At 37.1% G+C, this 15,271-nt stretch overlaps 1 protein-coding gene across 4 annotated transcripts in view; it reads right to left on the bottom strand.

Moving 5' to 3' along the window:
- Positions 1-9,520: 9,520 nt before the first annotated feature.
- TTC33 (tetratricopeptide repeat domain 33) overlaps positions 9,521-15,271 on the bottom strand; it is a 28,843-nt gene continuing 23,092 nt past the window's right edge. For all 4 annotated transcript variants that reach the window (XM_069555825.1, XM_069555827.1, XM_069555824.1 and 1 more), the window contains exon 5: positions 9,521-14,477. In XM_069555825.1, coding sequence (XP_069411926.1) covers positions 14,124-14,477 — 354 coding nt within the window. In that variant the 3' untranslated portion in view covers positions 9,521-14,123. The remainder of the gene's footprint in view (positions 14,478-15,271) is intronic.

Here is a 15,271-nt window from a genome sequence, read left to right as displayed (position 1 = left end):
TTATATTCCCACCAGCAATGTCAAGTTCTCCACATCCTCAATACTTGTTATTGTCTTCTAAATTATAGTCATCCTAATGGGCATGAGGAGCACAGAGGGTCCATCTTGACCAGGTCAGTACCCCAGAAGGGTTTCCCTTCCCCATGATCCTGATCCATTCACTTCCTCACTCTCTTGGATTAATGAAGTATGGCTCAGCTGGGCCCTCAAGAGTCACCCCGTGCTCACACTCAGAGTTTGTGATCCATATACTTCTGTCAGATGCATTTGATGCAAGCAAATCCACCCACCGGAATGTCACTGTCCTAGGTGGCGCAATGGTAAACAACCTGCTTGCCGAGATAGGAGACGGGCCTCTATCCCTGCATCAGGGAGAATCCCCTGGAGGAGGAAATGGCAACCCACTCCAGTATTCTTGCCTGGAAAATCCCACGGAGAGAGGAGCCTAACGAGCTACAGTCTATGGGATCGCAAGAGTCAAACATGACGATGACTGAACACACAGTGGGTATGAAGTGGTGTCTCCCTGAGATTGATTTGCGTTTACCTAGTGACAAATAATGTTGAGAATCTTTTCATACGCATACTGGCCATTTGTAGATTTTCTCTGGAGAAATGGCCATTCAAATCATCTATGCATTTTTAAATTGGTTTATACGTCTGTATTAATTCGCTAGGGCTGCCATAACAAAATACCATGAACTAACTGGCTGACTTCAACAACAGAAATTTATTTTCTCACAGTTGTGGAAGTTGAAGGTCTAAGATCAAGGCACTGGCAGATGTGGTTTCTCCCAGGCCTCTCCCCTTGGCTTGCCATGGCTGCCTTTCTCCTATCTTACCACATTGGGCTTCTCCGTATACACGCATCCCTGGTGTCTCTTAAGAGGACACTGGTCACACTGGATTAAGGCCCACTCTTAGGACCTCATTCAACCTTAATTACCTCCTTAGAGGCCCACCTCTAAATACAGTCACATTGGGAGTTAGGGCTTTACCACATGAATTTCAGAGGATACAATTCATTCCAAAACAATGTCTTTTTATTGTTGAGGCTGGCTTATTCTAAAAAGAACATTCAGCACTGTTCACCATCTAGTCCATTTTTATTTATAAGCTTTACCAACTATGCTATGCAAAGACAGTTGTTTGTGGTAGACTTGTTTCTGACCATTCAGAGCCCCTAACTTTCTCTGTAGGTCAGTTCTCATCTAAACGGTTAGTATTAAATCCTATCTGGTTCCAATAGGATATAACAGACAGGAAGATAACTGCAACACCAGTGGTTTCCCTGGTGGCTCAAACAGTAAAGAATCCACCTGAAGTGCAGGAGACCCAGGTTCATTACCTGGGTCAGGAAGATCCCCTAGGGAAGGGAATGGCTACCTACTCTAGAATTCTTGCCTAGATAATTCCATGAACTGAGAAACCTGGTAAGAGGTTTCTCAGAAGCCTGGAGAATTCCATGGATTGTACAGTTCATGGGGTCACAAAGAGTCGGACATGACTGAGTGACAACTAACACTTTCCCTTTTTTTTTTTTTTTAACTTTCATAATCTTTAAGACAATCTCATAATCTAACCAACCAGGTCAAGTCAGAAAAAACTGTGCTACTGATACAGCAGTTCAAATGGTACTCTGACCAGAAAACCATGGAATGCAAGAATCATTTCCCAAATTACAGCCACTTCTCTCTACAAGTTCCTTATTGGAGCCACAGCCACAGAGGGCCATGGAAAACTCAAGGCACAGCAGTATTCCCTGTGAGCTATGCCTTTGGCCTTAGACTGAGTGCAGAATATCTGCACTACACAAAACAGTGATTTTTCCCTAAAGTGCTTGTCAGCTTCAAAATAAACCAAGCCATGAACTTTGATGCTTTCATAGTCCCCCCTTCCCACCACCCTCATAACTTCCCCCACAGCTCAGTTGGTAAAGAATTTGCCTGCAGTGCAGGAGACCTGGGTTTGATCCACTGGTTGGAAGATCCCCTGGAGAAGGAAAAGGTTATCCACTCCAGTATTCTGGCCTGGAGAATTCCATGGATTGTATAGTCCGTGGGATCACAAAGAGTCTAACATGACTGAGTGACTTGCACTTTCACCTTCCCACTACCACTGAACCTGAATCTAGGAGGCAGGGATCTCAAGATTGCTCTCCAGGTACACCAAAAATGGAAACAGGAAAAAAAGAGACTCAGAGCAAGAGAGAACATTTGACCCTACTGTCTAACCTGGAGCTGCCCTGGGTCACACATGAGGCTTTAACTCTAAGCTGGAAGGACTTTGGAAGAAAGGAGAGAAAGATAGTTGGGCTTCTTGTCCTTCTATCCATATCAGTATCTCTACCATTCATTCATAACCTTGTATTTACCCTTTTAGGTCATCTACCCCATTTCACCACAGAAGAGAAGGACAGGGCACAGCAAACATACCTGCGTCATAACAACTGCATCCCAGCAAGTCCCTACACTGAAATCTGAACAACTGGGTAAATATTTCTCTTTCTTGAGTTCAGTACAAGGAGGAAGCAAAGAGAATTCCAAGAACAATGATGAAAGAGAACTCAAGGCAACAGATCCACAGAGGTACAAGTAAAGCTGTGTAAAAGGCACTAGGGGGGCTCCAGATGGCTCTAGATTAAAACCAAGAAAGAAAGAAAAGAAAATTAATGGATTGTTTTATATTTGGAATATTGAGGCGTGTATTCTATTAGTCAGAGGGGATGTTTGTAATATATACTACATAGAAAACTAAGAAACATAAAAACAAGGCAATTATTGACTCCATGAAAGACAAAGAGAAGTACTCGAAAAGTAAAATAAAAATAATAGACCTGGTGAGATCATCTATGTGTAATAATTACATAGTCATATTAATAATGAATATAGATTGAGGCCAAAATTACAATCAACTGTATTGGAAATGGGTGCAGGAGGTGTAAGTAAATATATCGAGGAAATGAAAGACAGCCAAATCATATTCCTCCATAATAAAAAACCAATACTTAATGTTGCAAATTTTAAAAATGAATTAAGCACTGAAATCACAATTATTGTAATTTCACTGAATGTATATATATGTATATTATATCCTTATATACAAATCATATTCATAAAAATTTTACAGCCTGAAAATACCAAGTATGCTTTAGGAACTCTGATACAAAATTAGAACCATTGAAAAAAATGAACTTGGCACGATCTACTGAAGTTCAGGATTATATTCATCAATATAAACAATAACTGTAAGAACTGAAACATAGCATATATATACCTCAATGCATGACTTCATAATGATACAAAAATAAAACAGAACACTTACTAGTCACTTTTGGAGGATACTGGACACCCAACCTATTATTTTGAAAAGTGCTAAATAAAGGGGGAGAACAAAGCCTCCAATACATAAACTGCCTGTACTACATAAATCATTTCTATGGTATAAAATAATTGATGAGAAGTTTTCCTTTAAAGATGTTTTCTAGCACCAAAATTCTAACAATTATCACCATTTTGTGGCCTCTAATGAAACAATAAATCTAGGCAATGATAATCTGATATTACAAAGAGATAGCCAGAAGTATTTAACTTTCGGTGTAAGTATCCAAAACCACCTGTAATATATTCTTACCAGAAAACTGATGTTAAAGCTGAAGCTCCAATAGCTTGGCAACCTGATGCAAATAGCTGACTTACGGGAAAAGACCCTAATGCTGGGAAAGATTGACGGCAGGAGGAAAAAGGGACTACAGTGGGCAAGATGGTTGGATGGCATCACTGACTCAATGGACATGCGTTAGAGCAAGCTCTGGGGAGATGAAGAAGGACAGGGAAGCCTGGTGTGCTCTAGTCCATGGGGTTGTTGGACATGACTGAGTGACTGAACAACAACAAATCATTTTATAAGAAATGTAGGTCAAACTACCGCACAACTGCACTCATCTCACATGTTAGTAAAGCAATGCTCAAAATTCTCCAAGCCAGGCTTCAGCAATACGTAAACTGTGAACTTCCAGATATTCAAGCTGGTTTTAGAAAAGGCAGAGGAACCACAGATCAAACTGCCAACATCCGATGGATCATGGAAAAAACAAGAGAGTTCCAGAAAAACATTTATTTCTGCTTTACTGACTATGCCAAAGCCTTTTGACTGTGTGGATCACAATAAACTGTGGAAAATTCTGAAAGAGATAGAAATATCAGACCACCTGACCTGCCTCTTGAGAAACCTGTTTGAAGGTCAGGAAGCAACAGTTAGAACTGGACATGGAACAACAGACTGGTTCCAAATAGGAAAAGGAGTACGTCAAGGCTGTGTATTGTCACCCTGCTTATTTAACTTATATGCAGAGGACATCATGAGAAACGCTGGGCTGGAAGCACAAGCTGGAATCAAGACTGCTGGGAGAAATATCAATAACCTCAGATATGCAGATGACACCACCCTTATGGCAGAAAGTGAAGAGGAACTCAAAAGCCTCTTGATGAAAGTGAAAGAGGAGAGTGAAAAAGCTGGCTTAAAACTCAACATTCAGAAAACGAAGATAATGGCATCTGGTCCCATCACTTTATGGGAAATAGATGGGGAAACAGTGGAAACAGTGTCAGACCTTATTTTTTGGGCTCCAAAATCACTGCAGATGGTGATTGCAGCCATGAAATTAAAAGACGCTTACTCCTTGGAAGGAAAGTTATGACCAACCTTGATAGCATATTGAAAAGCAGAGATATTACTTTGCCAACAAAGGTCCATCTAGTCAAGGCTATGGTTTTTCCAGTGGTCATGTATGGATGTGAGAGTTGGACTGTGAAGAAAGCTGAGCGTTGAAGAATTGATGCTTTTGAAATGTGTTGGAAAAGACTGTTGAGAGTCCCTTGGACTGCAAGGAGATCCAACCAGTCCATCCTAAAGATCAGTCCTGGTTGTTCATTGGAAGGACTGATGCTAAACCTGAAACTCCAACACTTTGGCCACCTCATGTGAAAAGCTGACTCACTGGAAAAGACCCTGATGCTGGGAGGGATTGCGGGCAGGAGGAGAAGGGGACGACAGAGGATGAAATGGCTGGATGGTATCACCAACTCGATGGACATGAGTTTGAGTGAACTCCAAAGAGTTGGTGATGGACAGGGAGGCCTGGCGTGCTGTGATTCATGGCATCGCAAAAAGTCGGACACGACTGAGCAACTGAACTGAACTGAACTGCAGATCGAGAGGAACATTAATGACATTAGGTGGGATGCAAGAGACAGACACAAAAAGTAGAAAATTCTAAAGGACAGGCAACTCAGTTAAAAAATAAATAAATTGCAAAGAAAAAAATGAAAGGGAACCTATAGATTATAAAAGTCTAAGACATATCAACAATGCAACGAATGGACTTTTTTTTGGGATTCTAATTTAATCAAACGATACTATCACTCAATGTGACACAATGGACAAAAGTCTATGTTCTACCTACTTTTGAAACTTAATTTGTCATTTTAAACCTTCCCAAAAAGGATACTGTTAGACTAAGTGACAACATTTGTTAGTTCTAATAAACACTATTGAACAAGATACCAAATCTATAAGAATTCTTTGAGAAAAGAATAGGTGGAACACACAAAAATAAACTCAAAATGGATTAAAGATCTAAACATAAGACCAGAAACTGTAAAACTCCTACAGAACATAGGCAAAACCCTCTCAGACATAAATCACAGCAGGATCCTCTATGATCCACCTCCCAGAATACTGGAAATAAAAGCAAAAATAAACAAATGGGATCTAATTAAAATTAAAAGCTTCTGCACAACAAAGGAAACTATAAGCAAGGTGAAAAGACAGCCTTCTGAATGGGAGAAAATAATAGCAAATGAAGCAACTGACAAACAACTAATCTCAAAAATATACAAGCAACTTATGCAGCTCAACTCCAGAAAAATAAACGACCCAATCAAAAAATGGGCCAAAGAACTAAATAGGCATTTCTCCAAAGAACACATACGGATGGCTAACAAACACATGAAAAGATGCTCAACATCACTCATTATCAGAGAAATGCAAATCAAAACCACAATGAGGTACCATTTCACACCAGTCAGAATGGCTGCCATCCAAAAGTGTAAATGTTGGAGAGGATGTGGAGAAAAGGGAACCCTCTTACACTATTGGTGGGAATGCAAACTAGTACAGCCACTATGGAGAACAGTGTGGAGATTCCTTAAAAAATTGCAAACAGAACTGCCTTATGACCCAGCAATCCCCCTGCTGGGCATACACACCGAGGAAACCAGAATTGAAAGAGACACATGTACCCCAATGTTCATCGCAGCACTGTTTATAATAGCCAGGACATGGAAACAACCTAGATGTCCATCAGCAGATGAATGGATAAGAAAGCTGTGGTACATATACACAATGGAGTATTACTCAGCCATTAAAAAGAATAAATTTGAATCAGTTCTAATGAGATGGATAAAATTGGAGCCGATTATACAGAATGAAGCAAGCCAGAAAGAAAAACACCAATACAGTATACTAACACATATATATGGAATTTAGAAAGATGGTAATGATGACCCTGTATGCAAGACAGCAAAAGAGACACGATGTATAGAACGGACTTTTGGACTGTGAGGGAGAGGGAGAGGGTGGGATTATTTGGGAGAATGGCATTGAAACATGTATACTATCATGTAAGAAACGAATCGCGAGTCTATGTTCAATACAAGATACAGGATGCTTGGGGCTGGTGCACGGGGATGATCCAGAGAGAGAATATGGGGTGGGAGGTGGGAGGGGAATTCAGGATTAGGAGCTTGTATACACCCGTGGCGGATTCATGTCAATGTATGGCAAAACCAATACAGTATTGTAAAGTAAAATAAAGTAAAAATAAAATTAAAAAAATAAAAAGAAAAAGAATAGGTGGAAATACTTTTCAACCTCTATTTTTAAAGAGGTCAGCATTACTCTGACTCAAGAACTAAAAAAAAAAATATATTATAAGAAAACTACAGACCAATATTTTTCATGAGCACAGTCATAAAAATCCTTATTTCAAATTGAATAAAAAGAGATCAAAAAAGGATATTCCATCATAACCAAATAGGGTTTATCCCCAAAATGCAATGATTTGACATTTGAAAAATACATGTAATTCATCATATTAAGAGAATAAAAAATAAAAATCATATGATCTTCAGATAGATGCAGGAAATACATTTATCAAATAGTTAGTAGACTAGGGAAAGAACTTCCTCAATTAAATAAAGGATGTATACAAAAACTACAGATACCAGCATACTTAACAGTGAAAGACCAAAAGATTATAAATAAGGCAAGAATGCCTTATTTTCCATTCTCACAGCTTCTACTTAACACTGTATTAGAGGTTCTAGCCAGTACCTAAGGTGAGAAATGGAAATAAAAAGCATTTAGTTTGAAAAGAAGGAAAACTGTCTTCATTCACAACTTGATAAGATATATGAACAGCCTAAAGAATCTATAAAAAAGCTAATGCAACTAATAAATGAGTTATCAAGGTTGTAGGCTATGAGGTCAGTATACAAAAATACACATTTCTATGTAATAGTATCAAACTGGAAAATGAAATTTTAAACATACTTACAGCATTAGAAAAACATGAAATATCTAGGGATAAACAACAAAAATATAGGCAAGACTCATTCACAGAAAACTAAAAAACATACAAAGAAATTAAAGTTCTAGAACAATGACAATTATGCTGTGACCATGGATTCAAAGATGTGACATGGTTAAGATGGTTGCTGCTGCGGCTGCTAAGTCGCTTCAGTCGTGTCTGACTCTGTGCGACCCCACAGACGGCAGCCCACCAGGCTCCCCCGTCCCTGCGATTCTCAAGGCAAGAACACTGGAGTGGGTGGCATGGCAGTTCTTCCCAAACTGATTTACAGACTCAATACAATTCCAATCAAAGTTCCAGCAGACTTCCATGTAGATGAAGACAAATGGTTCTAAAATGTATATGGAAGAAATCAGAACAGCTCAAGAATTCTTTGGGAAATAAAGAACAGAGTTGGAAAAATCATGTTGATTTTTAAGAAAAGGGAAATTTCCTGGCAGTCCAGTGATTAGGACTTGAAACTTTTTCATTACCGAGGGCCCAGGATCAATCCTTGATTAGGGAACTTTTGTACTAGAGGTTCTAGCCAGTGTAATAAGGTGAGAAATGGAAATAAAGAGCATTCAGTTTGAAAAGAAGGAAAACTGTCTTCATTCACAACTTGATAGTATATGCAGAACAGCGTAAGATAACACAAACTACAAGACACAGCCAAAAAAAAAAATAGTAATAGACATATAGATCGGTGAAGGTATTTTAATTGGAAAAGGCAGTTGCCTTTTTTTAATGAATAGTACCTGAATAACTGAAAATGAAAAAAGGGACCTAGCCCTTTACCACATACCTTTCATAAAAATTAACTTGAATCAGACCTAAGTATAAAAGCTAAAACTGTAAAACTTCTATGAGAAAAGAGAAATTCTTTCTGATCTTGTAAGTACACAAAAAATACAACCGTAAGGGAAATATAATGGACTTCATCAAAATTAGAAACTTCCACTCTTCAAAAGATGTCACTGAGAAGACAAAAAAGCAGAGACTTCCTTGGTCCAGTGGTTAAGAATCCACCTTCCAATGTAGGGCACACAGGTTCGATCCCTGTTCAGGGAACTAAGATCCCACGTGTGGAGGGGCAACTAAGCCTATGCACCACAGCTACCCAGCACATGCTCTCTGTAGCCCACATGCCACAGCTAGAGAAAGCCCTGGCACTGCAACAGAGAGCCTGCATGCTGCAACTAAAACTCAACACAGTTAAAATAAATAATTTTTTTAAAAATGTAAAACAAAAAAGGAAGCCACACCATGGGAACAAAGTATTCGCAACACATATATCTTAAGATTTTTATCCAGAATATAGAAAAACTTTCATTACTCAAAAATAAGATAACCCAAATAAAACACAAAATATTTTGAAAGGTATTTCCGGAAAGATATACAAATGTCAAGTACGCATATAAAAGATGCTCAACATCATCAAGAAAATACATATTAAAACCACAGTGAGATACCATTACACATCCACTAAAGTCACTAAAGTGAAAGTTGCTCAGTCATGTCTGACTCTTTGTGACTCCATGGACTATACAGTCCATGGAATTCTTCAGGCCAAGAAATTGGAGTGGGTAGCAGATCCCTTCTCCAGCGGATCTGGCTGACCCAGGAATCAAATGGGGTCTCCTGTATTGCAGGTGGAATCTTTACCAGCTGAGCTCCCAGAGAAGCCCTAAAGTCACTAAAATGAAAACCAACAGCAATGCCAAGCATTGACATGGATATGGCACAACAGAAAATTAATACACTGCCAGTCAGAATGCAAAACAGTACAAATACTTTAGAAGATTCAGTTTCCTCTAAAGCTACACATATACTTACCATAAAACACAGCAATTCAATCCCCAGGTAAACATATATTCACACACAGACTTGTGACATATGCATACAGCAACTTTATTCACAGAAGATCAAAACTTAGATGTTCATCCACAACCTAGATGTCTGTCAACAGATATGAAGAGCAAATTGTGATATATCCATACAGCATAGTAGTGCTCAGCAACAAAAGGCAATACATTACACAACAGCATGGATGAATCTCAACATGGATGGATTTCAAAAGTATTGTGCTAAGTGAAGAAGATCAGAAAGAGTATATATTGTATGATCTATTTATTTGAAATTCTAGAAAAGTCAAATCAGTGTGTAGTCACAGAAAGCAAATCACTAGTTGAACAGTGTTTGTGGCGTGGAAGGGAACTGATTATAAATAAACTTTAGAGAACTTTCTGGGTGATAGAAATACTCTCCATCTTGATGGTAGTGTCAAAACTCTTCAAACTTAAACTTATCATAAGTGCATTTTATCATATGCAAAATTACACTCAAGAAAGTTGACAGGATGGGCAGAGATACTGTTTCATATCCTCTCCTTCAAATTAAATATAGAATCAATATTGTGGTCTAGCACAATGCTAAGACAGTAGACCTTTTAAATATGCCAAACAAATGTTTATATATTGCCTTGTAATTAAACATTGCCCATTTTCAATAGAATTTCCATGATTTAAATAAAATCTAAAATTAGAAAGAAATTTGGTTTCTGTCTCATGCTTACGTTGAAATAATCTACAGTAATCTGTTATGAAGGACTCATAAAGTAACACTCATTTTCCCTTCCTGACACTTGAGAGACAAAATGTCATGCAGAGATTTAAAAGTCAGATTTATTGCTGAAAAAGTATAGGTTAAAGGATATGATTTAGGTTTGCCACCTAGTGTCAAACCCAGAATTAGACAGACCTGCTCCAAGGCATGTGCAGAACTGAACAACTACAGGTTTCCTCTCGCAGGACAGTCTTTGCTGCAAAACATTCATTTCCAGCAAGAGACCACAACATAGGCTGTCTGCAGGCAGGACACATTCCAAACAACAAAGGCAGAAAGAGGCTTGCATGCCCAGTTTTCTATCTTAAACTCCCTTTGCTGGGGAGATGGCAGGGAGGAACAAAGGGGGAGACCGGAATTCCTTGGTTAATGGAGGTCAAAGCACTGTGGAAAAAAAGCCATCCCCCTTCCCCATCCTTCTGCCTTCTCAATCAAGTACAGACTACCATTTCTCACCCTTTCTTCCACTCTGGCACACACAGCAAGTAAGGTTCACACATAACACTCATTAAGGCACAGTTCATGGTACACTGGCTACAGGGCCATCCCCTCTTCCACTCAGGTAGGCATATTTAATTACACGTAGGTAAAGTGACATATTTCATTTTACTTTAGTAATGAGTGAATCATTTACAAACTTGTGTATTTTTATTATTGGCTTAAAAAGCACATTATTTTCTCAATCCTAAAATGTCATCAATTACAAAACACAACATCAGTTTCATAATAATCTCTAAGGAAAAACACACTTCATATACCTATTGATTTGAAGATAATTATAGAACTATGGTTCTTGTGTCAACGTACAACTCATTAAGATATATGTATGTCATGAAATCAAAGTCCAAATCAATTTTAAAAGGCTTCTGACTCATGAAGTCTGAAATTAAAGACATTATTAACAATTTCCTGCTGCTGAGAAGCTGCTGAGAAAGGCAGGGAAACGAGCTTTTGACGTCATTACAGAAAGCACAATTTTCAAACTGAAAAGGCTATAATGGTCAGTTATAATCATGAAAACAACAGCTTTCTGAGCCAAAGCTTTTTTAATTTAAACTCTTCTTTATAGTTTTGACATATAACATCAATTAAAAGCTAATTTCATACTGAAGTGTACCATAAAACATAGGCTCCAATTAAAGTAGATCTTGGTTCAAGAGAGAGGAAACGTGTATACCTGTGGCTGATTCATGTTGATGTATGGCAGAAACCATCACAATATTTGAAGCAATTATTATCCAATTTAAAAAATGTAAAAAAAAAATTTTTTTAAGAAAAAAAGAATTACAAAAAAATAAAATAGATTCAGGTTTTGTGGTCTAAACCTTGCATGTGCTTATGTAGTATTTGTTAGCACATTTAAGATAAATACTTTATAATCTAGAACCTGTTGTCTAGAGAATAATGATTCTCAAATTATCAGACATGGTCTGGATTGTATAGTGTTCCGACTAATGAGTATCTATGCCACACACATTTTCAGATAAGAATACTACAAATTATGTTGAATATAGTATTAGTGTTTAATGTTGTTTCAGAAAGTATATTAAATATCTTTAATTATATCATTATCATGAACATCAATTATTTCCCTCAGATTGAAACAATTTGCTATTACAGTTACCAAGCTTAGTATAAATCTATCAGTATTCATATCCTTATAAAATAATGTATGCATTTTTCCCTTCATACACAAGAGTGCTAACTAAGCATTTTTGGGGGCCTGAAGAAATGAGATTCCTTTCTCCTCCATAATCCACTATTTCGTTTATCTCCTCCACCTTGCATCTAAACCATCTTATGTCTTATCTCTGTGTAAGAAAGAGACTAACCTGGCCTACTGATGTCAGTACAGAGGCAACAGCAGGTTCATAAACAGAATCTAGTAGCTACATGTGCTCCCATCCTGGATCTTGTTTCTTTTGGGTTGAGGTATAAACCTATACCAAGAACATTCCCCAACTGAAAGCCAGCTGTCCGTGCCATCAGAAGGAGTGACTTCTCACTTCCAAGTATGGAAAAAATTACAAAGAAGTTTTCCTCTTTTCTTAAAATCAGAAGAAAGTGAGGTTAAATAAAACCAATTAAAGTGCTTCATAGAAACAGCTAGCATTTACTACTTCATACACAAGACACCATACAAGGTGCCTTATATATTTTATTTTCACATAAGAAATAAATTAATCAATCTAATTTTTTCAAAAGCTAACAACACGAATAGGCAAACCTTTAAAAGCAAAAAAACCTATTTATTCACAAACTATACAATCAACATCCATTACTCAAAACAACATATGAAACAGTAAGTGCACATTTCTCTACACACCCATCTACCTGCTCTTGAAGAATATGCATTATTAAACAAAATAAAATATAACTGATTTTTTTTAATCTTTCTAAAACAAAATTCTCTAACCAGAGCTAACTATCTGATATAACTTTGGGGGGGGGGGTGGGGAATAATACTTTTCAAGGCAAATACTGGCTTCTCCAACTCTGAAAAAAAGAAGCAAGCATTCCACTAAAAAAGAAGTTTTTCAGCCATCTCAGACCGTTACATGTACATGCTCCCAGTGGGCAAGATAAAATTTCTTAAAATAAAAAGTAACTTACTTCCTCTCTAACAAGGATAAAATACCAATACTAGGTTCCTGAGTTTCAGAAGTAACAGTACCCAGCAGTTCTATATAACTGTCCTAAAATAATAATTAACATTAGCAATGTCAGTATTGATTTGTGGATGTGATGGTGAGCTTTCAATGAAATATATCCTTCAATATATCCTTTCTACTCATGGGATTAAACTGTGAATCACACTTCAGTTTCTGTGTATGTTGCGCCAAACGTTATTCACTCCTTTACTTCAATAACATATCTATTTTTCCTCCTCAATTTTTAGAAAAGTATAATCGAGTCATTTAAAATTGTGATTGTTTCTCATTTCACTGAGCAGTTCCATAAAAGTTAGCTAGAAAAGGAATTCTAAACCATCAGCTAGGAAATTACAGCAAGAAATAAGTTGTTTTTAATCTTTTAAAAATAAGGAAAAGAAAATACTACTTTTGACAGGGAAAACAGTAGTGCAATTTGGTATGATGTATCTATAAGAGCCACTGATTTTTTTTAAATGCACATCTTTAAAATGACTCATTTGGTCCTAAGGACTACTCTATCTGCCTTAATAATTTAAAAAATAAACCATGATTCTGACATTTGTCAGTATCTCACACATCTAAAAAATACTGAAAGTGGCAACTATCATCATTATATTAATTATAAAGTTAAAAGCACAAATCAAAATTAAGAGAAACTTCAGAAACTGTTCAGCGTACACATTTGCATGCATTTTCAAACTGTCAAGATCCTACATAGGACCAAATGACAACTCTGAATCAAAATGAGTATCAAAAAGATTCAAGCTTTGTGACAGACTTACTCTAATGAAACAAGAGAAAAAGAAGAGTGAATAGGAACAGCAGTATATTTCTAGCAGGGAAAGAAGCCTACTTCCTTTAAACAAAAATCAACAAGTCAATATTTTAATAACACCGGCCATCAAGTTATTCACTATTTGAGAACTTACTTTTCAAGTTGTATCTTGAAAATGCATTCACTTATATATTTGGATTAAATTAAGCTTCTTAATCAAAACACCATGTACTCAGAATTTTAATCTTGAGCTGAAAGCATGCATCAAAGCACAGTCCAAAAACTATACAATAATTCTTTCACTTAAGTTTTATATGCCTCATCTGAAAAACTATTCAACAAGCAGGAGTTTTACCCTGTTTCTCCAGACTAAATGCCCCCACGCCTAAAAGTTAAGTGGTAATCAAAGATGGGTTCAAATGACTCTTGCTAAGCTTCATCGGGCTTTGATAAAAACAGAGCCATCCGGTGGTGCAGCACCGTCCTCCTTCTCGGTCACAGTCTCTACAGCCCCAGAAGCTGACACAATAACCATTGTTTTATTTGCTGCAACTGTCTTCTGTTTCTCAGCAATAGCTGCACAAACAGCAACAATCTCATCACTTTCAAAGTCATAGTCAGGAATTGACTTCGGTGAGAAATGTGTTGCTTCTGCTGGTACTTCACTCTTTTTAATCCTCTCTGCTACTTTCTGCTGTTCCTGGAGTGTTCTTGCCCAAGAAAGGTCTTCTTTCCATATCTCTGGGTTCATTGGATAGATGTGAAGGGCTACTTGAAAACTTCGAATTGCCTACAGGGGAGAAAAGGTCAGACTTCTTTGCTTAGTTCTAACAAGGAATGTATTTAATATAATCCACAATACGTCTCTCTCTCTCTTTTTCTCACTGTATTACAATGTAAAGATGGAAGTTAGAGCTGTGCTGGATATCATGGTTATGGTTTTAAAAAACAGTAAATGTACTGGAATGATGGTTATGGTTAAAAAAAAAAAGAGTCAAAAAGTATAAAAGAAAGTAGCTGACAAAACTGTTGATAAGGACCAAAAAGTCCACTAAAATAGAGGTATTGATATGATGGGTCAAAACAAGTCACATGCATTGTTCAGCTTCTAGAAATCAGCAAACATGTAAATCTGGGGATTTCTCGGGCCAGCTCATGATCAGAAAGGCATTAGGAATGCCTGTCTTTGAAGCCAAAAATTTAGATCATAATAATGATAACATGTCTTAAGTGTCACAAGAGGGTAAAGAAGAACATTATATATAATGATAAAAGAATCAATTCACCAGAAAAATATAATAATTATAAATATATACATACCCAACATCAGAACATTTAAGCATATAAAGTAAACACTGACAGAACTGAAGGAAGAAACATATAGCAATAAAGTATTAGCAGGAGACTTCAATGTCCTACTTTCAATAATGGATAGAACATTCCAACATAAGATCAATAAGGAAACAGAAGACCTGAATACCACTACAGACCAAAGGGACCTAACAGGCAAATATAAAAAGACTCATCCAACAGCAGCAGAATACACATTATTCTCAAGAACACACAGAACGTTTTCCAGGGAGA

This window comes from Ovis canadensis, chromosome 16 (assembly GCF_042477335.2).
Source record: "Ovis canadensis isolate MfBH-ARS-UI-01 breed Bighorn chromosome 16, ARS-UI_OviCan_v2, whole genome shotgun sequence".
NCBI lineage: Eukaryota > Metazoa > Chordata > Mammalia > Artiodactyla > Bovidae > Ovis > Ovis canadensis.
Note: the sequence above shows the minus strand (reverse complement) of the source record. Positions and strands in the feature narration are given on the sequence as shown.